Here is a 21217-nt window from a genome sequence, read left to right as displayed (position 1 = left end):
TTGAGTTGTGATTCATCTGATGCGCCTGCATTGACATTAAACCAACAGATAGGTTTGCCTTAAGACAATCCATACTACCCCTGAAATGAGTCCTTTGCGCTTGCATTGCTCCTGCCAGCCCCGTCACAAAACTCTGGCAGCTCCAAACTCGGATAGTTTGGCTTTCAGGATACCATTCAATAGAATGCATTTTAAGCACTGTCCAGCTGATAAACCACAAACATCATGTTTTGTGGGGGATAGCTGAGTGAAAAGCATTATAGATTGGTATTATAGATTTGTCTTACGTTTCCTCTGTCCAATGCTTCCAGGCAGATGAAGCCAGCCCCTCTAACAGGCAGACCTGCAAATGCAGCCCAGCATCTGAAAGTCATACCAGATCCCTTCCAGCTCTCACATCAACAGAAATAAAAATCCTGCAGGCAACAAAGCAGCTGTGCTGCTGCGCAACTGGCACAGACCCTGCTCACTCCCCACCACATGACTGCCTTCTGCAGGGCATGCTGGTGAGAAACAGTTACTCTGAGTACACCCAGCCAGCAAGACAGAGGCAAGGTACTGTCCTCAATCTAAAAACGGTGCAACACTTCCAGCCTTGCAAAGCCACCCTGACAGAAGTAATTCTACTTCCAAGCTCGTTTTAAAGGAACCAAAGCACATGCAAGCTGGGGGTTTGTGTAGCATTTACAAGAAACTGGCAGCAATGCAACCTTGCAGAGCAAGCAGCCTGATTTCCAGGTCTGCAGCCCTCCTCTGGGTCAGCACTGGAAAAAACACTCAGAAAAAAATAGGGCTTTCCAGAATCACTGCCCTAGAAAACAGTTTTATTTGTTTTTCTCCTCCCTATTCTTTAAAACAAGTTTCAAATCCAGACCAGGCCCTAGGCTCCACGTGATGGATCCAGTGGAGAGCCAAAAGTGTGGCCCGAGATGGGTGGTGACTCCAGCGTCCATGGCTCACTGCAGACACGCACCACGGTCTGGAAGTCCTGTAGCATTTGTCCTCACAGTCCTGCTGGCTCCCTTCTATGCCACATTTGAAGACAAGTATGAACCAGCATTTTCTTCCCTGACTGAAGCCAAGAATCAAGTAGGAGCTTCTCTGTAGCATACCCTTTTCCAGCACAGGAGATCCACACAGTTACTAGCTACAGACACTCGGGTGTGTAAGTAGTCCAAGCCTCTCAGGACAGCCGGCATCTCTGTCCCTGCCATATGCTTAATTAATTCTAGGTGGGAGAAATGAGGGGAGGCCCTGCTGCACCCTGCATGGGATAAAATGCTTTGCTTTAGCAATTCTCACTCATGCCATTAGCCCTTTCCTTGGTTTGCTCTGACAGCTGTTGGCCTGGGGCAGGAAGGGATGTGCCTGGATTAGCAGTGCCAGGCAGCAGACTGATGCAGGGGACAGCCTTTCGCACCGCCTCCATTCCAGCAGCACCCTCGAGTTGTCCCCCGCCTCTCTCTGGCAAAGAAGGTGGAGATCATTGCTGCCCAGAGTTGGACGTTTCAAGGCTTTGTGGGTCAGACTGTAAACTTTGGAAAACAGGATGTATTTGAACAGCATCTTGGACAATGAAGGAGTCTGGTCCAAAAGGAGGGCTTAGGGGCGTTCCTGGAAAACACCTAATGGAGATCACATCCACAATACTCCTGTTACCTTCCTGCCAGGCTTTCACCAGCAACACCCTGCACAGCACCTCACACAACACAGTCCTACCCTGGCCGGCTGCATTGCACAGGCAAAGCGAGAACCAAACATCCTACCACTCTGAAAGGAAAACTGGGAGAGGAGAGATTTCTTATAGCTACCGTCTACCTCACTGGTGCTTTAGTTGGAGAGCAGAGGATGTCATCCCTCAGAGCCATGCACAAATCCTCCCTTGCACCATGAGCTATCTGCAGAGAAGTTTTAGCCCTGTTCCTTGGGGCTGCAGACATTTCAAAAGCCAGGTATGCAAGCAAACAGGCTTGATACTGGCAAGAGCAAGCGTCACCTGCCCAGCCTGCTCTCCTCCTCCGCTCAGGACTGATGAGCAAGCACTAGTGCTTGAACCACAGCTTCCAGCACCCTCCTGACATGCTGTGCAGCCTGGGAATCCCACAGCACATCTCACAGGGAATAAAAATAAGAAAAATTTCAAACTGCATCTTTAATTTCCAACAGTCTAACACTGCCAAATTCACCAACACCCTTTTCTCTAGAGGTGGCATTGGCTTCATTATTTCTTTCTCTTTGCTATTTTGCAGCCAAGTCTGCTTTTCTCCCTGCCATCCCCAATCCCGCATCCCATTCCTCTTTTACTTGCCAGCTTCATGTGCTGGGAAATGTTCTGCATTCCCTAAGCCCAGCTCTCCTTCCTGCAAAACAGACAAATTGGAACAAATGAGTGGAAATTAGCAGACTTTGCTAGCACCTAAGCGCTCTCTGAAGCTTGAAAACAGTACAATATACATAGGTGTTCAGTAAACCAGCTCCACAAAGTCATTGATTACAGAAAGTTTGCAAGTTATGCCTTGAAATCAAAGCCCCAACACTCCTAGCATTCCAGTAAGCCCAACTCACAGCCTGTCCTAAAATCAGTGGCCAGGTTTCTGTTTGTCCAAGATGAATGAACAAATGACTGGAGAGCTGAGAAATAAAAACCGGTGCAAGGTCTGAGGCATAACTCATGACACAGCACGTCTGTCCATTTGCTACGAAAACTATGTTTGGCAAGTATCAGGTGTCTGAATTTCTGCTTATGTACATCTCCCAGGACTGCAGTATATTAATAACAGAGGCAGCCTAAAACCAGAGGCTATCACCAAGAAAAGCTACCCTTCTGCTGAGAGTTCCGTGGTGTAGCCTGCGTATTGTTGGGCTTTACTCAAACAGCACAGAATTTTCTTTCCTTGCTCTTCAGATTTGCCATCTCAGCTGATCTCAATTGAAGGAAGACCAGTAAACAAAAGGAAGGGAAATGAAAATTACAGCAGGAAGCAAACCTTTTTGTAAGCACAGCTTTCTGGAACTTCTTCCCATCGCTCACACTGCCATGTGAATACAGAGAACGAGCAGCAACCAGGGTTCTTCTAGCTTTAAGGCACAAACCTTTTCAAGAGGTCTGCAGAAGACTACATTCCTGGCAGCTCATACAGCTTGACAGGATAGTCCTGGCACAGCAGGCATGAAAAGAAGCCACAGAGTCAAACGGGGAATAAAGCAGTGAGCAGACCCAGGCTTCTAGGCAGGGACAGGACACTGGGTGCAGAGAGAAGCGTGGTAAGAGAAGCAGAAGAGGAAGAAAGCAACTCCAGATTCAAAATACAGGCCAAGGGGTTGGAATAGGAAGCAAAGGAAGGGAGCTGGTCATGCATCAGTGAACAGGAAACTGCACTGGATAAATTACTCTACACAAATTAAGTTTTCTTAAGAGCAGCTTTAACTCAACAGCCTTGGAAGAGTATTTGTGGCAGCACCCAAGAAACAGGCACATTTGGTTTAGATCCATCACAGATTTCTCCCATATTCTTAAATCTTGTTTGAGATGCATTAGCCACACGAGTGCAGCCAGTCACTCCAGACTGCCTGGACTAGACAGGCTTCTTCAAAAATCAGGGAGGTACTTTCCCAGGAGACCTTGTGCTTGTCGGCAGACAGTGCCCCACACAACTGCAGGTGCTGCCCCCCGGTGTCAGACTGTGCCCCGGCGACACAGCTCCAGGCAGGAGAAAGTACAACCACATCATCTAGTTCATCTTGTGGGAGGTGTCCCTGCCTATGACTGGGCGGTTGGAACCGGGTGATCTTTAAGGTCTCTCCCAGCCTAAGCCATTCTATGATTCTATGATCTTGACACAATGGCCAACTTTATTTTCACAACTGTCTGCTCTGGGCAGATGTATTTTGCTTCTCTGCTGCTACTCTCTGCTGTATGAAGTCAAGGTAGTAAAGTTTGTTCAGCGCCGCATGTCACTTACAAACCAGTAAGCAATTTCTGCCAACCCCTCTGATCACGTTCATCTCAAACCTCAGCTAGGGATGTATTTTCCATGTGTTTGAGGTGTAAACACTGCAATGTACAGAGAACAAAGCCTGCTAATGTACATAGCAGCACTGCCACTAAAAGTAAAGGACTGTCAACGACCATCAGGCTGCTCAACAGATTTCCCTAGCGTGCCAAGGATGACAAGCATTTGATGTGGATGCACTCATCCAAGTGGCTTCCCCGACAATTAAGTTACAAAGGAGAATGATGACATTCAAGTCATCGCAACAATGTCATTATGATCACAATTGTTCAAATGATCAGGCCAGATAGGACAGAATTAGGCTCGCCAATGGTTCAGATTTCTCCTCTGCCAGGTTTCTGAGATAGCCAAAGAATTAGTGCCAGGCACCTACCTGAGCAGCCAGTTATTATCACTTTTTCTCTGAAATCTTCTGCCAAGTCTGACCAACAGCAGCAGAGTGTTTCATCTCAGACAATAAAAGATCAAAGCTAAGTGTGTGCCACAAACCCCAAACTGGAATTTCTGCATGTCTCAGATTTGCAACAAAATCCAAATTCTAATTGCACAGTAAAAGCGCATTATCCGACAAGACTGGGTGCCTGCACTCAGCTATGGCAGGACACGTTGGAGTAAGAATAAATCTTGACGCACAACAAAACGCTACACTTGGTTCTCTGAATTCAGACTACTGGCGACAAAATCCTGCCTTCCCATTCCTGGTTCACCCACCCAGGGGCTTATTACAATATCACAACGTGCTTATCACCCCCTGAAGCAGAAGATACTCATGTTTTATGCAGTCAATGAGACTAAAATACATGGACAAGGTGGCTGCAGGGCCCAAAGGATAACAGAACTCCTAATACAACCTAGCCTGCTGCAACTGCTGGTGTGTCGTCTTCTCAAAGAGCTTTGCTCTGTCTGAGAACAGCTGTATGTAAGACAGTTGTCACCGTTTGCTGCTCTCTGTAGCTCAGCAGGATGTCCTTCTAAAGGCAGCCACACTCTGCAGGTCCTCAATGTTTTCTGAACGAGGCAGCAGCTTGGTTATAGCACACAAAGCCCAAGTGAATTAGCAAGTAATCTTTGCCCAGTCAGCCCAGAGGCAAAGCAGTACGTGCAGGCCTGCTACCTCTGCAGCATGTGCTCAGGCAGTGTGTTCTGCCTCTGCCCCGGACAGTGCACGCAGATCGTGACTGATCACAAACACTAGATGGAATTCTAAGTGTGTCTTCCTCGGCGAAAAAAAATCCCTCACCCTCTCTTTGTGTAACTATGAAACACAGACATCCAGTTAAACAGAAGAACCACTACCAAGAGCCAACAGAGTTGAAAAAGTTATTTGTTTTATAACCCGTCATTAACTATAAATGTAAGATACAGCTGCATCAGCAAGTTTTGAATGGACAGCCTCACGTTTTCTTTCAAAACAGTGAGAGCTAAAGACAAGTTACAGAATCAACTGAAGGTTCTGGCACAACTGCAGGTGTGTCCTAGCACGGGCACTTGTGAGCACAGAGGCAAGCCCATAGGCCCACTGATGCCTGAACAGGAGGGGGAGGATTTATGAAGATTCCTTGCCTGGGAAAGACTGAAACAGTCTAGTCAAGAGGAACTAAGCCAAGGCAGCAGAACCTTCATGAGCTCCATCTCACCAGTTTTCGAGTTGAGGAAAAACACGGCTACAGCCATCAACATTTTAAGTCTATTTCTGTTTCTTCAGGTAGGGGTGTGTTCTTGGCTTCTTCTTTGGTCTCTGCGCAGCATTCTTAATGTCGGCAGGGGGTAGTTTGAGAGTTATTTCACTGTCCTCTGTGTCATCATCTGCCTGGGAAGCTTTACGGCGCTCGAGCACTGTTGGTGTACAGACTGGAGTAGGATCCTGAAGAGACCAGAAAAACACCATTCATTGCAAAGCAGTCACTTGAGCCAAGTTGTCACTGCCTCTACGGTACCACAGGGTGCCTCAGTCCAGCTCTCTTTCAGAGCTTCCACGCTAGACAACATTGTGTTCTTTTCATAACCAGCTACTCTTGTAGACAGTGGTTCTTCAGACAAAAGTGTCATGTGAAAGGCAAATATAAATTACTTCACATTTTCTAACACGCGATTGTGCATGTATGCTTTCTAAATTTTCTATTTGCTGGTTCAAAGCACTAAGAAAGCCAAGAGGAAAAGAACTGGGAAGAAAAAAATGTATATTTGAAACTGGCATAGAGAAATGCCACATTCAAGCCCACAGCAGAGCTGAAACATCCCACTAACTTCCAGCTGACTGAATGTACGAGTTATCCCATGTTCCTCACAATCAGCCCCATCCCAATTATCACAAGTAAATCCAGTAACGTTAAACCAAAACCAAACTCACAACAGTGATGAAACAAAACAGAAATGTTAACACTCAATTGACTTTTCAGGCTGTCAGTGCCCCAAATCTCACACCTGATGACCTGAGCTTTCCTTTCACCTTCATGTTGGCTTTAGCTGGCACTAGTTTGCAAAACACTGGAAAAGCATCCCTGGAGAGCACGAAGGAAGAGGGACAGTATAGTATGTAAAGGGGAACAGACAGCACTAGACTGTATTAACGGTTCAACTTCTGTTTTGCCAAAATAGGTCAGAAATAATACAATGTAGTGCAGACCAACAGAAAGATGCCAGCAAGGAGATTGTTTTGTACCAGTTTAAAGCCCAGATGTGGGTGAGGTACAGTAACTGTCTCCAGCACCCTGTGCTTCTCCCGCCTCAAACTGGTGCTGAATAGCAGAGGTTGACAGGAGACACACCACTGCCCGGCCGCACCTCGGGATGAGCACTGCTAGTTACGACACACCAAGCAGAAGCCTTTGCTGGTAAGTGTTCCCACAGGAGAAAGAATGGAGAGAATCCAACCACCCTCCTCCATTCAAGAGTGTTAATACATTTCAAAGGTGGTACTTCTGGCACGGAAATCTCTCAACCGAACAATGGCAAGGTTTTCAGGTGTTGAAATGAAGAAACCAGCTGCAGACTTGAAACATCTGCCCTAGTGTGAATGGTGGAGCACAGTGCTGGGCACCACGAGGAGTGCTCCATCTTACCTGGCTGCTCAAAGAAACGTTCAGCTTTGATTTCTTGGATGTTTTATGCTTTCCTCTCATTCTGGAAAGATCCTGTGCAGCCTAAGAAGCAAGAGAGATCAGGTGGATCACCACAACCTTCCTTGTGTAAAGACGCTATCAGTCACTTAATAGGTTTCTTTCCTTCCTATCTACAAAATCCTTGCTACAGCAATTGCAGTTTGAATTAATAAAATGACTTAACAGTGCTACAGAGGTGACCTGGCTTGAACAAAAACACCCAAGGCAATGCAAGAAGAGTTTCTACTGTGCATTTTAAGAAGACAACATGTTAAACGGTATTGCTTAAAATTCAAGTATTTCACTCAAGTGCTCTGCTAATTAGCAATACCCTTGGTTGGCTTAGGCAAGGTCTAGTGATGGAAGCTCTGGTCTTGGGACCTGCCTTCAAGTGCCTCCCCTGCCAACGTCCCCCACAGAACCTGCCTCACTGCTCTTCTGTCATCCACAAACAAATATGAAAACCACAGGATATCCAACTGTTTATACTAACAGAAGAAAAGGAATGTCTTCCCTTTGCTGTTACGTATTTACTTCTCTTAAAGGCAAACCCACATGTGCGTGTAGTGCAGCCCACCAACAGCACTGCACCCATTTCCAGGAGCTTCTATACAGTTCTTAATGCCAGTAACTGTTCTTGTTCTCCAGCTTTTACCAGTTCCACATGAAACACGTCATTTTCTTGTATTTAACACAACCTTAGAAACATGTTTCTCATAAAACACTTATTAAAACGACACCAGACTTACAAATCCTGGGAAGTCATAATCGAGCCCCTTCTCAGCCAGCCTCTTCCGTAAAAGCTTCTCCTTTCGCAGCAGTCTCTTTGTCATCTTCGCCTTCTGAACAAGTGAGCGAATCTTATTGTACCGCCTGACTGCTGGCTGAGAAGGCTTCAGAAACATTCTCTTACAGTTTTTGAAGAGGTTTTCATGGACCCTTTCAGGAGACATGAACTGACCTGCATCATAAACATATGACATTAAGTTACAGCAGAGCTACCCCTCCCATCACATGCATTCACATAACACTACTCAGTTCTTCCTATACTACCCACTGCGCCAGCAGAGCGCTCATACGGCATTTTCAGATCACAGAAGATGTAAAATAACTAAATACTAACCACTAAGACAACTGGTAACGGATGGATGGAAGAAAAGAACACTTTTCCAGTGTCACCCAGAAAACAGTCAGAGAAACTTTTTTTTCAAAAGCTGATGCACATATTTCATAATCCTTTACAAAGTAAGTGTTGCTATCACCACGCCTGGGAAACTAGCCAATTTCATTCGTCTTTTAATCAAAAAAGCTCCTTATGTCTAACTATACAGACAACAACTGCAATAGTTATAAATACTTCATTTAAAAAAACACTCAGATCCTCCTAATACTCCAAAAGAAAAAAAATAAAATCATACTATGAATTTCTCTTGCAGGTTAGAAAACTTAACACTTCAATTCATATGGGCACTTGTCCTCATACTTACACTTCAGCAGCCTTTCAGAAAAGAGGTAGTTGTTCATGGTGTCAGCCACAATCTTAGCCACATCATCGGACTCAAACTCTATAAACCCGTAGCCTTTGGTAGCTCCAGTCTGCAAGGAGTGACACAAAGAAATCTGAAACGATGCTTTGATATCTGAAGAACTTAAATAAAAATAATTTATACAGCCAGTCATAACCCACTCTCGGCTAAACACAGGTAATTTCACAAGGTTCAGTGAGACCATGAAAAGCACCAGATTTAGTCCTAAATTGATAAAACATTATTTGTAAATATATATTTGCATATAAAACAAACTGCTCACCAGTATCTATTTGGTAAAAAAAACCCCTGCCCTGCATTGCTGTTACCACAGGAATACAGCATTATTACAACGTGATGATAAATTCAGAAATGAGAAGTTAAATTTATGGTGCATGAAGCAACAAGAAAGCTAAACCAGAGTCTTTTCCATGACATTTCATGTTCTACCTTGAATTCATGTCTTCCGGCAAGACCTCTCACCTGAGCACATTTGCTTATGGGAAAAAGAGGCTGCACTAGCTGTCACTGAAGCTGCTCATCTGCAGTCATGGAGTCACAGACAGGTTTGGGTTTTGGGCGCCTCTGAAGATTGCCCAGCCCAGCATCGATGCCTCCCGCACTATCCATCAGCCCCATACTTTTGGAAGCATTATTTCCAGGATGTGCCATTAAGTGCAGTTCCCCCTCTGCCCACTCAGGAAACAGCAGTGAAGTTTTCCACATGATGCACATGGAAGGAAGCACCTCGGGCAGGTGGGAAATGGCACGAGGACCTGCTGAGGCACCCCAGGAAGGAGCCAGCCTCACTCATTTGCCATGCCTGCAGCATCTGTAACAGAGCCTTGGGGACACAATGATGGTGTGGCCTAGGCGAGGCCAGCCAGCTGCAGCCACAGGGATGTGTCCTGGGCCCCTCAGGAGCAGTGATGGTGGGAAGGCAGCCCGTCAGGGGTGGAAGCACCCCAGACTGTGGTCAGAGAAGGAGAAGTGCAGCATTACCTTCTTACTCCTTGAGAGCCTGAGCCGTGTCACCTTCCCGAACTGCTCAAAGTACTCCTGGATCTGCGGTTCACAGAGCCCCCGCGGGAGATGCCCCACGTACACTACACCTGGTGTCAGCTCCTCCTGTGGGCAAGGGATGAGCGCATCAAGTCAGGTCATAGAATGGTTAGAAGGGATCTTAAAGATCATCCACTTCCAATCCCCCTGCAGGGACACCTCCCACCAGACCAGGTTGCTGAAAGCCACATCCAACCTGGCCTTAAATGCTTCCAGGCATGGGGCATCCACAACTTCCCTGTGCAGCTTGTGCCGGTGCCTCACCATCCTCATAGTGAAGAATTTCTTCCTGATGTCTAATCTAAATCTTCCCTTTTCCAATTTAAAGCCATTCTACCTAGGCCTGTCACTACCTGCCTTTATAAAAAGTCCCTTCTCAACTTTCTTTAAGACCCTCTTCAGGTACTGGAAGTTGCTCTAAGGTCTCCTCGGAGCCTTCTCTTCTCCAGGCTGAAACATCCCAACTCTCTCAGCCTGTCCTCACAGCAGAGGCGCTCCCGCCCTCTGATCATCTTCATAGCCTACTCTGAACCCGTTCCAACAGTTCCATTTCATTCTTACGCTGGGGATGCCAAAACTGGAAGCAGGACTCCAGGTGGGGTCTCACAAGAACGGAGCAGAGGGGCAGGACCCCTCTCCTCTCGCTGGCGCCCGCCCCGCCGAGCTCACCTTGCCCGCCCGGCTGCTGCGGGCCCGCTGCACCTTCTGCTGCAACTCGTGCTGCAGCCGCGGTTCCAGGGCCAGGAACGACTTGGCCGGTACGGCCCCCTCTGCGGACACGGGCGCCGCCGCCTCCGCCATGCTGCCTCCCCCGCCGGAAGTGCGTCACTACTCGGCGCACGCGGGAGCGCGCGGCGTCGCGCAGGCGCAGAGCAAGGGTGCGCAAGGCGGGCCGCTCAGGCAGCACGCGAGGCAGCCTCGCGCCGGAAAGGCGAAGGCCCGTTTTGCGGCGCGGTCAGGCAGCGCGCGGGGCAGCCCCGCGCCGGGGCGCAGAAGGACCCCTGTGGCGCGGTCAGGCTCCACGGGCGGGAGGCGGCGCGGGCACCATGTCTGTGAGCGATATGTTCGTGGCGCTGCAAGGCGCCCTCACCGCCGACCAGGACATCCGTGAGGTGGGACGGGGACCGAGATGGAGCGCGGGCTGGGTGGGGTCTCGGGGGCCGGGGAGCCTGGGACCAAGGGCCTGGGGTGGGGCGGGCGGGAGGGAGCTCTTGGCCTCGGGGTCGTGGAGCGCTGTGGGGGGGCCTCCGGGGCCCGAGGCCCAGGCTGACAGCGAGTGCCTGTCCCCGCAGGAGATCCGGAAGGTGGTGCAGGCGCTGGAGCAGACGGCACGGGAGATGCTGACACTGCTGCAGGGTGTGCACCAGGGACCCGGCTTCCAGGACAGTGAGTCCCGACCCACTCTCCCATGAGGGGTGGGGAAAAGCCGCGCGTTTTGGGGAAGCAGGCAGTGCCCTGGGGTACGCGGGTCTCTTTGCCACAGGCGGAAGAGCTTTCCCAGGTGTCTGTCTGGTGTGGGTGCCCCTGGGGTGCTGTTCATGGGCTCTCAGGGCGAGAGATATGTATACAGTTGGGAAGTTTCAAGCCAGATGAGTAGAAATGCTGCCATTCATCTTCAGGGAATGCTACTTCCCACCCTCCTCTCCTCCGTAGCTCAGTCCTTTGCTGTTTCAGTGCAGAAGAGCTTGTTCTTACAGCTGCTTGCTCTGGGTTGTTGTGTTGGCTTGTGGGTTTCCTGCTAAGTGACATGCACGTAGATTTTTGTATGCTGATAATTTTGTGATCACCCATTGGGCCTTTTTGCCCATATCCTCTTCCTCTCCTTTTTCCTTTAACCCCTCAAAAGCTGTAATCCTAAGTGCTCTGGGGTTGGTGGGGCAGAGGGGGAGTTTAACCTGTTTCGCACAGGACTGTGTGCATGTATAAAGTCTGCTTAATGTTGCAAAATATAAAGAGACTCTGCACTGGCTGATAGAGCTGGAGCTGCCCTTGATGTACGTTTGGGTGGCCACTGGAAAGTTTCTGCTTGTTTTGAGATTTGGACTATAGCTTGCCTGGTTCCTTCCTTTCAGTCCACGTTTGTTTAAGATTTTGATGTAATGTTTCTGTGCCAGCCTGGTTCCTACAGGGCGCGAGAACAGTTCTGAAGGCCTGGATACCAAATGCACTCTTTCTGCTCCTCCACCCCATTTTTAGACTTACTGATGAAATGACTGTAATAAACAGGCTTTTTTCCTAAACATGTGATTTAGGAACTACTTTTTTCTTTTCAAATTGATGAGTATCTCCTGAGCAGAAGCATCTGTTCTGACTTTCTTGGAAATTCTTGAGAGGAATGTGGGAAGTGGAGACATCTGGCAGGCCACCCTTGGGAGATGAATAGAGGAGGAAACCTGACCAGGTCTGTTTCATTCACCTGTAGAGCTGACTGGTTGTTAGCAGCCTGATGATGCTCGAGCTGGAGGCCCAGGATTTCTCTGGCCTCCGAGAGCGTACATGTTTAGCAACGTGTAACACCTGAGGTTTGACCTCTGCTGGTGAGGGCAGCTTCCACCTTCTTAGGAAATCTGTCTGTGCCAAAAATTAGACCTGTTAACTGGTTAATGTACACAGGCATGCACTCATTTTTCGAAGCTGAGCAACCATTTGGATATTGTGCCAGTTGTTTTGTGTGGGCATCAGCTTCAGGGGTTGCTTTCCAGCATTTAATAACTGGAGTCTTGTGTTTGGTTCAGTGTATTTTTCACTTGAGTTTTAATCGGGGGAGAGAGCTGGTCCTGGAACTTGTGGAGTCTGAGAAGAGATTTGGAATAGTTAGAGTTAAAAAAGCAGAAAAAAAGAAAGCACAGTTTCATTCTTGCAACAGGAAGATAATGAATACGTGCTTAATGGGTTAGAAGTTAACTCACGATAATGGACCTGTCAGCTTGTCATCAATAACAAGCATAATAAGTCAGTCAGTGAAGGTTTAGGTTAGTAAAGGTTTACAGCAGAATAATGTAGTGCTAATTAACAGGAGGATTGTTAGGGGGACAAAACAGCTCTTGTCAGATGTCACATATTTAGATTACAGTTTTATTTTATAGCGGTTATAGTTCTGTGCTCTTGCGCTGCGATGGCTGCATGGCTCACTGCAGCATCTCGTTTGTGGAGTCAGTACTGCGTTTTTACTAAGAAACTGGAATGATTCTTCCTTAGTAGATTAAAAAGCGATAACCAATTATTGTAAGTATGAAAGAGAGGATTATTCATGGCAGCGGAGTCCTGGTCAGACTTCGTAGCATCAAGAAGTTTAGCCTTGTATGTATTTATTCCAAAATGTAAGGAATACTACTAATCCTGTTAATAAGCTATATTTTGAACTATGCAAATGTTAAATTATAAATAATCTATAGAAACTAATAACTAATTAATTAAAAGGCAGAAATACCGTTAATTAGTACAGGTTTGTGGGTGACAGTCACCAGTGGTGCTTGCTGGTTGGAGCTGTTGTGCTGTGGATAGTTTATGCTGGTGCTGTTGCCTGCAGAAGCTGCTTGCTTGCTGTGCCCCCCCTCCTTGTGGCAGCCAAAGTGGGAGGAGACTGAGTTTCTCCTGCAGCCTGCTGGTTGATCCTTTGTAATTATTCTTGCACCATCGGTTGGAGTAGAGTGAAGAACACTCAAGGAGGCAACAGAGAGCCAGAGAAAACAGGGAAGGGATTTGCACCAAGCTGATCAATCTGTCCTTCCAAAGAGAAGGGTCAGGGGTGGCGTGAGCTCTGTTAATGGAACTACCGCATAGCTAGAAGTTCCATGGAGGGCAGTTTCCTGTAACAGTCAGTAGTATTTAAAACATTGTTGCACCATGTCTTTCCTCTGTTCTCCAGGAATTAAAATGCCTCCTGGCTAAACCAGTTTTCATGGAGTTTTCCATTGAACCTCCTTTGGTGTGAGGCAGCCACAGACAACAGCTGTTTCACAGTAATGGCCTCTCCATGGTCTCTCCCTGCAGCCACCTGAGACTGTGTTTAGCTGTGGGATAAAGCATTTTCAGCTGTGGGGAAGGGAAGGAAAACCTGTGGAGCTTTAGGCCAGCAGCCTTCAGGACAGGGTTAGAGGGTTCCTCTCTTTCTGCTCTGTGCCTTAAATGGAATTTGAGAACTGCTCAGGAAGCTGTTCTGGGCAGCCTGTGCTCGGCCTGCCGTTGGCTGACATGAGTGGGCGTGACAGGTAGGGTCTTTGGAGGCTGAAAGTCTACTTGGTCTGACTTTACTCACAAAACACATCATGCAAAACATCAGTGGTGACATGTAAGGATGCGCGGTGACAGTTTGGAGTTGGGAGGCTACATGTGTATTGTTGGGTGCTGAAACTTTGCAGTAAAGATTGTTTCTGTCTTGGATTCCTTAGGCAGAAGCCGAAAATTTACTCCTTGTTCTGTCGTCACCTGCCCTGTGACAGCTTACGTGACCAAGGCAGAGGCTGTAGCTCGAGAATAGCTTTTGAAGGGTAGCTGTTAGTGAGCTTCATAGTTTCCTTCCTTCTGGCTGCCACACAGAACACTTTCACCTTTTGCTTCCTGAAGCTTTTATGTTTAAGTGCTCCCTTGTTTTTCTTCTTTTTTTTTTTTAACATGGAATTACCTTTTATTAGTTGAAAGAAGTTTTTAAACCCTTTACTGACTACTAGTAGAGCTTCTTTGGTAAAAATCATTCATCACAGCTTTCAGGTGTAGCTTCTGTGAGTGTTGTTTAAATAATCCCAGCTTCTCTACATGAAGGTGCAGGAGAGCCTGTGAGGTTGATCTTCTGCCTTCTTTGGGTCGTGACCAGAATTTCTGAGAAGGCTGCAGTTAAGTACGGATTTGAGTTCTTTCAGGCCCTGGTGCTGCAGGTGCAATTTGGTTGTAACTCGTACCAATAAATGGGAGGGGGCAGTGGGTGATGTCAGCAAGAGACAATTTCTCTGCAGAGGTAGAGCATAGTTGGCACAGGCTAACACCCAGCTCCTTCAAATACAGTGATTAAAGTGGGAAGTGCACTTTCCTGAAGGGGCATTGCTCCTCATCCAACCAAACTCTGATTGATGAGGAAAAAAATGTCATAAGATTTTCAGATGGAGAAAGAAAAGTTGCTTTTCCTTTAACTGTATGAGTGTTTTGGTGGTGCTGCTTGTAGTACGTGCTTTCTTTGGGCCTGGCTTCCGTGTGCCAGGCTCCTTTGCTTGTTGGTTTGATCCACAGGCAGGCACCACAGTGACTATTTGTTCCTCTGTTCCTGCTTCAATCTGTTTGTATCCCCCATTGCCTTCAGGTCTGTAGGCTGTGTGACCTTTCCTGTCTTTCATAGCAACAGTAATTGATTGTGATTAGCAGTGATTCTGAAATAACACTGGCATTTTGGCTCAAGTTCGACACTGAGGAGTAGAGCTGATCAGACAGCTTAGAATGTGGGAGTATTTCTCTTCTACCTGTGTGATTTACGATGTGATGATGAGTATTTCTCAGACTGACTCCACATGTCAGTAGGCTGTCTTGGATAACAAAGGAGCATGAATAGCACTGTCTACACCAGAAAATTCTGTTTACAAACCCCGTGTTCTCTGTCAAATGCTGAATGTTGCGCTGTTTTTTTTTCAGTACCAACAAAATGTCAGAAGGCTCGTGAACACTTCAGTACAGTGAAAACACAGCTGGAATCTCTGAAGACCAAGTTTCCTGCTGATCAGTATTACAGGTGGGCAGGATCACACATAGCCAGACATGGATATGGGGATTGCCTGGGCATATTTGGCATCATTACTCAGGAAAAATGATTTAAAGTTTTATGGGCTGAAGGCATCTTTCTGTTTGAAAAGAATAATGATAGAGAAGTGTGAGTTTTTATCAGCATAGATAAGAAATGGTTTTGTGTAAACACCATAACTTTTCACTAAAAATATTCATTATTTAATTATTCTTCTAGAAACTTTTTTTAAAAAAGGAAAAAAATGTAAGAAATTGATGTTCTGTGGAAGCTGTCCATGTTTCTGGGAGCAGGGCATTTGCTGCTCCATTAATTTCAGTTAAGCTGTTAGCTTGGGGGCATTCCTGCAAGCGGAGCTCTGAATCTCATAAAATGGCTGTTTGATGCCGCAGATACTAAACGAAGTTGTCACTGTTGTGTTCTGTTGCTGCCAGAAGGGGACAGTGTCTAGCAAGAGCATTGCAAAGAACAAGGATCTTGTCAGCTCAGATTTGCTGAGGGGAGATGGGAGGGAAAGCCCTGGATGTCTTTTGGGCACAACAACCTGAAAACCTCCAGGAACTGAGTAGGAGCATGAGCAAATACTGGTGTCCAGTGTAACACCCGGGGGTGGGAGGCAGATCTGGAGTAGCAAGGAGAGGGCTTTTGGGTGGTAGTGTTCTGATAAGCCAGAAATATTGCCAAGTGCAATGTGTAAAGGTGGAAAAGATAATGTATACGTAATGATTGCTTGTTGCTGAACTCCGCAGTAACAGATGTTACTTATTTATACCTTGACTCGGTGTTTTCTTCAACAGATTTCATGAGCACTGGAGGTTTGTGCTTCAGCGGTTGGTGTTTCTGGCAGCGTTTGTAGTCTACTTGGAGTCAGAAACGTTGGTGACCCAACAGTCTGTGGCAGAAATTCTGGGAAGTAAGTTCATGTTGTATCCAAGGAGAAAGTTTGTGACATTTTCAGACATGTTAGCATTCAGAGGTACCAGTAAGCAGCAGAACTTCTGGGTTTTTTTTTGCGAGAAATAAGTCCAAAGATTTATCTGGTATTTGATTTCATTATATAAACAACAAATTACTTTAGAGGGTAGAAACCAGCAACCCTAGTGTGAACAGAAGTGTTTATTCATTAATAAGTTCTTCATCGATGAAGATTATTCATTCAAATTGGATAAACAAGAGCTTGTTTTTCTCATTTTTTTGCTCTTGGTGTTTAAAAAGTGTGGAAAACAGATTCAGCTCTTATGCTGTAAGAGAACTGTGTCCTGACAGAGCAAAGGGTTTGGAAAAAAAAACCAGGAAGATATTAGTCTAAAAAAGAACTACAGGCCCCTCTCCTGGACATTGACATTGATTCAGTTCTTGTGTTGGATCGGTTATCGCCTGTTGCACATCCAGCTGAGGGTGTATGCGATGCTAAATCAAAATGCTGAGAAGAGACAGTAGCTACATCACATACAAGAAAAGGCTGATTTCTCTTTTGTAACAATATCTCATAAATTTGGTATTTCAATTTGACTCCAGTAAACTAACGCAATTCCAGCTCACTGGTTTTTTTTGTGTGTTCAGCATCACCTGATTATTGTTCTGGTTTTCGTCTTAGTTGAAGCTGATCGAGAGCGAGGCTTCCACCTGGACATTGAGGACTATCTTTCTGGCATATTAACTCTTGCCAGTGAGCTGGTAAGGAAGATATTCATGTGTATGTTTGGATTGAAACTGACCTGAAAAGATAAGTAATGTGTTTTCATAACTTTCCAGAGTTGTTACTGAAAGTTATGATACACAGCACCTTTATCTGAACTTGTAGCACACTGTCTCCTTGAGCTGTTCCTCACTGGTATTTTAAGATTTAAACTAGTCACTTGATTGAAAATCCAGGATTGTTTACAACAAAAAGGTTGATCCAAGTATAAATAATCTGACTGCCTGGAACAACACTGCTTTATGTGGTACTGTAACTGATGGGAATAATGATGTGATGCAGGTGGGTTCCTCTGCTGATGTTCTTCTCTGTGCCTTCCTCTTGTAGGCTAGGCTGGCAGTGAACAGCGTCACCGCTGGTGACTATTCTCGTCCTCTCCGCATCTCAACTTTTATCAACGAGCTGGATTCTGGCTTCCGTCTCCTCAACCTGAAGAACGACTCCTTGAGGAAACGTTACGATGGCCTGAAATATGATGTCAAGAAAATTGAGGAAGTGGTTTATGACTTGTCGATCAGAGGACTCAGTAAGGAGACAACAGGTGGTGCGGGTGGAGAGAAATGAAGGATGCTCATTTTAGCGGCATCAGTTACCTCAGATGGTTGCCAATGTAGGAAGCGTGCTAGGGAAGCCTTCCCACAGTAGTTTAGAAGAACTGCAGTTGAAAGCTGCTCTCTATTTTCTTACAAAAGATGTAGTACGGGTGTTAGATCTCCAAATGTTTTGTAAAGTCATGTCTAGGTTAGGGCAGGAGGTTCCGTTTCCAGTGGAATTCCTCTGCCAAAGCACATGGCACTGTTCTGTGCAGCAATCAGTCAGCAACTCCCAGGAGCTGAAATTCTCATTAGTTCCATAGTGTCGCTTCACTGCTTTGGCAGTGACGTGCTTCAGCTGTCTCTGCTCACACACCTTTGAAGATGTGTGCACAGCGCACATCTCAGTGCAGATACATGTGATAGTTTAAAAAACACAGTTTGTAAATATCTACACATTTTTTTAAGACACTGATTTTTTTTTTTTTGCCTTTTTGTTTCTTAAATTTTTACCCTTGTCAGGAAGAGGAACAGATAGATTTGCATACCTGTTCATGAACCATATTTTTTAAATGGCTTCTGTTTAATGTATCCCCCCTTAATTGAGAAACCGCTGAAAATATTCCTGAGAATTTCTCCATTGGCAGGTGCAGGACACCCGGGCACCATCTCTTATCTTTCTTTCTTTCTTTCTTTATTTCTCTTTTTTCCTTTCCTCCAAGATTTCTGTTACTGCAGAGAGCAAGGTTTTTTCAAACACCTGCTTTCTCTGGCTGGTGTTTGTTGTAATGATATGAGTGAATGCTGAGTTCCAGTATCATTTGCTTTGAGAACTCAGTGTAACCAACGTTTATTTTAACTATCAAGGTTTCCGAATAGAGGAGTGACAATTGACAAATGGCAGGTAGTTCCTGAGTTTTAACAACCTGTATGGGCCACCCCTGAACCTGTGTCCCAGGATTAAAAAAAACCACACCAAAACTGTAGTTGATGTGGTAAAATGTTTGTATCTTCAGAAGAGGGGAAATCACTGCTTTCAGATACTTTGCATGTAAGGTGTTTGCAAACACCAGCAGCCTCTTTCATTTGTGTAAATGGACAGACTCTTACCTCCCCAAGTGTTCTCATCTACTAAATGACTGGGTTTTGCCATTCTTCTCCTACTTCTGCTGGTGCAGGAGGGTAAAGGAGAAGAGCTGACTTCTTTAGGAAAAGGAATATTTCCCCAGGAGGAACAGGAACAGTCAAGTTTATGTGGGATTTGTTAGTGGTTAATTTTGTTAGCAAAGATTTTCCATTGTTTCAGTTAGAGTTTTGGTTTGTTTATTGAATGAAAATGGTTTCTTGGTTATTTTGGCCAATAAAAGCTATTCTTTGATTTTGGCCATTTGTAATTCTGCCTGTTGTCTGTTTATCTGTTGTTATTTGCTTCCCTTCTGGGGTTCCTGCTCTGAAATATCATGATTTAAGTTCAGCCTTCAGCTGTCCTCAGACAGTACCGGAGTCCCTTGCTCTGGCTGCATGCTGTTCAATGCCCCACTCCTACCGGCTGGCGATGGAGCCCAAGTCACGCTGCTGACTGATTTTGTAGCTTTTCATTTTAATTTTGACTAATTTCACTAAGTAAAATGAGAGAAGCACGGAGGAGTTTATCGTTAGCAAATCCAAGATGTGGCAAGGTTCATCTTTGGCGCATCTCATCTTTCATGTTTGTCCTCATCCTTTGTATCTTATGTCTTATAAGGTAGGGAGAAGGTAACACCCCTCTTTCACAGCTGAGGAAAATGAGGTGTGACTTCCTGAGCCCCATGGCAATGAGACCAGCTGTCAAAGTAGATCTTTGTTCTTTCCCTGTGCCACTATTGGCTTGTTTCTTGCTTTAACCCTGTGGAGGTGGGAGGAAGGAAGGTGTTTAAGCCCGTCCTACTGCCAAAAGCAGATACTTGGGATGAAACAACACCCTGAGCTCTGAGACAGCCGTGCAGACCAAGGTCACGCAGGAAATGTGTGGGAGCAAGGGAATTACAGAAAGGCTTCCTGAACATCAGTCTGATGTCTCTTAGGTCAGAGGCATCCTGGCATGCTGGACAGGAACGTGGGGCCATGTGGTGGGGCAGGTTCTGGTTGCAGGACAGGTGTTTGTTTAGGCTCTGTGCCGGCTACTGTCGCTGTTGTTCCAGTTGTGTTTGGTCATGCACTAAACAGGTCTGTTTCCTGACATGGGATCCCACGTGCCTAATACAGATTTTCAGGAGACCATAGTTCTGCTGGATCTTGCACCATATATGGTGATGGTGAAGATAGAACAGTGTTGTGCCACAGTTACAGGTGCTGTGGGAGGGACAACTGGAAGAGCAAGTCTCTTATCCAGGGCCACAAGGAATGGGATCCTTCTGTCTAAGGCTTTGTGGAGAGGAAGTGCCAGAGACCCTCCAGTGTTGTGTTCCTGGAAGGTGCTTAGCAAACGCCTCCTTCTTTCCCATTCCTAGGTTCGGGAGAGCCTAGCATTTTCTTCTGGAAAGGTATCATTTGCAAGAGCCAGGCTGCATAGTGCATTCCCAAGCCAGGTCTGGGAAAGGGAAAAGGAAACCAGAAACTTTCTCCCTAGTATGCAGCAGAGAAAGCTGGGGACATGCTTTTAGTAGCTTCCTCTGTGCAGAGGTAGCCTGCAGGACCTTGTCTCTGAGTCTGCACATCACTCTGGTCCTAAATAATGTGTCTGTCCCAGAGCTGGGAGCAGAGGGAAGAAGATGACTCAGAAGGACCTGTGCAGGGAGGGGGTCTCGCTGACCCTTCCCTTTCGCAGGGGTAACAGGAGCAGTTAGCTGGCTGGGAACAGCAGTGAGACGGAGCTCTGAGGACTGCAGGGGCTTGATGGCCCATGATGAATCAGATGCACTTGAACTCTGAACAAATAACTCCTGTTGGCGCTGAATGGACTGTGCAGCGTGTGATGGCAGCTGGGAGTGCGTCAGCGCAGGAGCACTGGAGAGTCTGACTCAACAACGGCGCAGCGTTCTCTGAGCCACTTCAGCCTGAAGTGTGTTCCAGGGAGTGCTCTCTTGGATCGTCTTTTTATTCGCTTGCTGGTGTGGTGTTCCCCCCCCCCCCCGCCTCTCATCTTGACGTCATCTCTGTGGGTTTTCTTTATTTTGGTAAAAAGGGCATTTAAAGGGTGATGAGCTGCTCTTTATTTATATCCTCGCCTGTTCAACCCCTGCAGATCAATGAAAGTGCTGACCTGAAACCGTGCAGGGAAATAAGGGTGAACAGAGCTTTGTGGCACAGAGGGCAGACTAGACTGTGGGGGCTGGCTGTGGAACTGGGCTCTGTGCTGGGAGCGATTAACTGCAGCCCGAGTCCAGCAACCTCGTTAAACTGGCACTTGTTAAAGGACATGTTATCACCTCCTGGCTGCCCTTTTCTAGTGCCAGCACACGTCTTTGTGCAGTGAACTGGATTGGGAACTGATTGAGCTGAAACAGTCTTTATTTTTCAGCAGTGTTTGCTCCCAGTCCAGTTCACCACACAGCCCTGTGCATGCTGTGTCAGTGTTTG

The 21217-nt window shown here is 46.4% G+C and overlaps 2 protein-coding genes across 2 annotated transcripts; one reads left to right on the top strand and one right to left on the bottom strand.

The window, feature by feature from the left end:
• Nucleotides 1–5323: 5323 nt before the first annotated feature.
• NIFK (nucleolar protein interacting with the FHA domain of MKI67) lies at nt 5324–10532 on the bottom strand. Its single transcript, XM_054069559.1, is given in 7 exon segments — nt 5324–5721; nt 5724–5877; nt 7076–7156; nt 7864–8075; nt 8602–8710; nt 9643–9768; nt 10372–10532. Coding segments are annotated over 7 exon segments (849 nt in total). The 5' UTR covers nt 10504–10532; the 3' UTR covers nt 5324–5686.
• Nucleotides 10533–10657: 125 nt separating this feature from the next.
• On the top strand, nt 10658–19053 carry TSN (translin). Its single transcript, XM_009570494.2, has 6 exons — nt 10658–10814; nt 10995–11088; nt 15322–15418; nt 16225–16340; nt 17025–17104; nt 17454–19053. The coding sequence occupies exons 1-6, from the start codon at nt 10749–10751 to the stop codon at nt 17688–17690; spliced, it is 690 nt and encodes a 229-aa protein (XP_009568789.2). The 5' UTR covers nt 10658–10748; the 3' UTR covers nt 17691–19053.
• Nucleotides 19054–21217: the final 2164 nt, after the last annotated feature.

Source organism: Cuculus canorus, chromosome 6 (assembly GCF_017976375.1).
Source record: "Cuculus canorus isolate bCucCan1 chromosome 6, bCucCan1.pri, whole genome shotgun sequence".
In the NCBI taxonomy this organism is placed as follows: Eukaryota; Metazoa; Chordata; class Aves; order Cuculiformes; family Cuculidae; genus Cuculus; species Cuculus canorus.
This window is presented reverse-complemented; position numbering and strand designations above follow the sequence as displayed.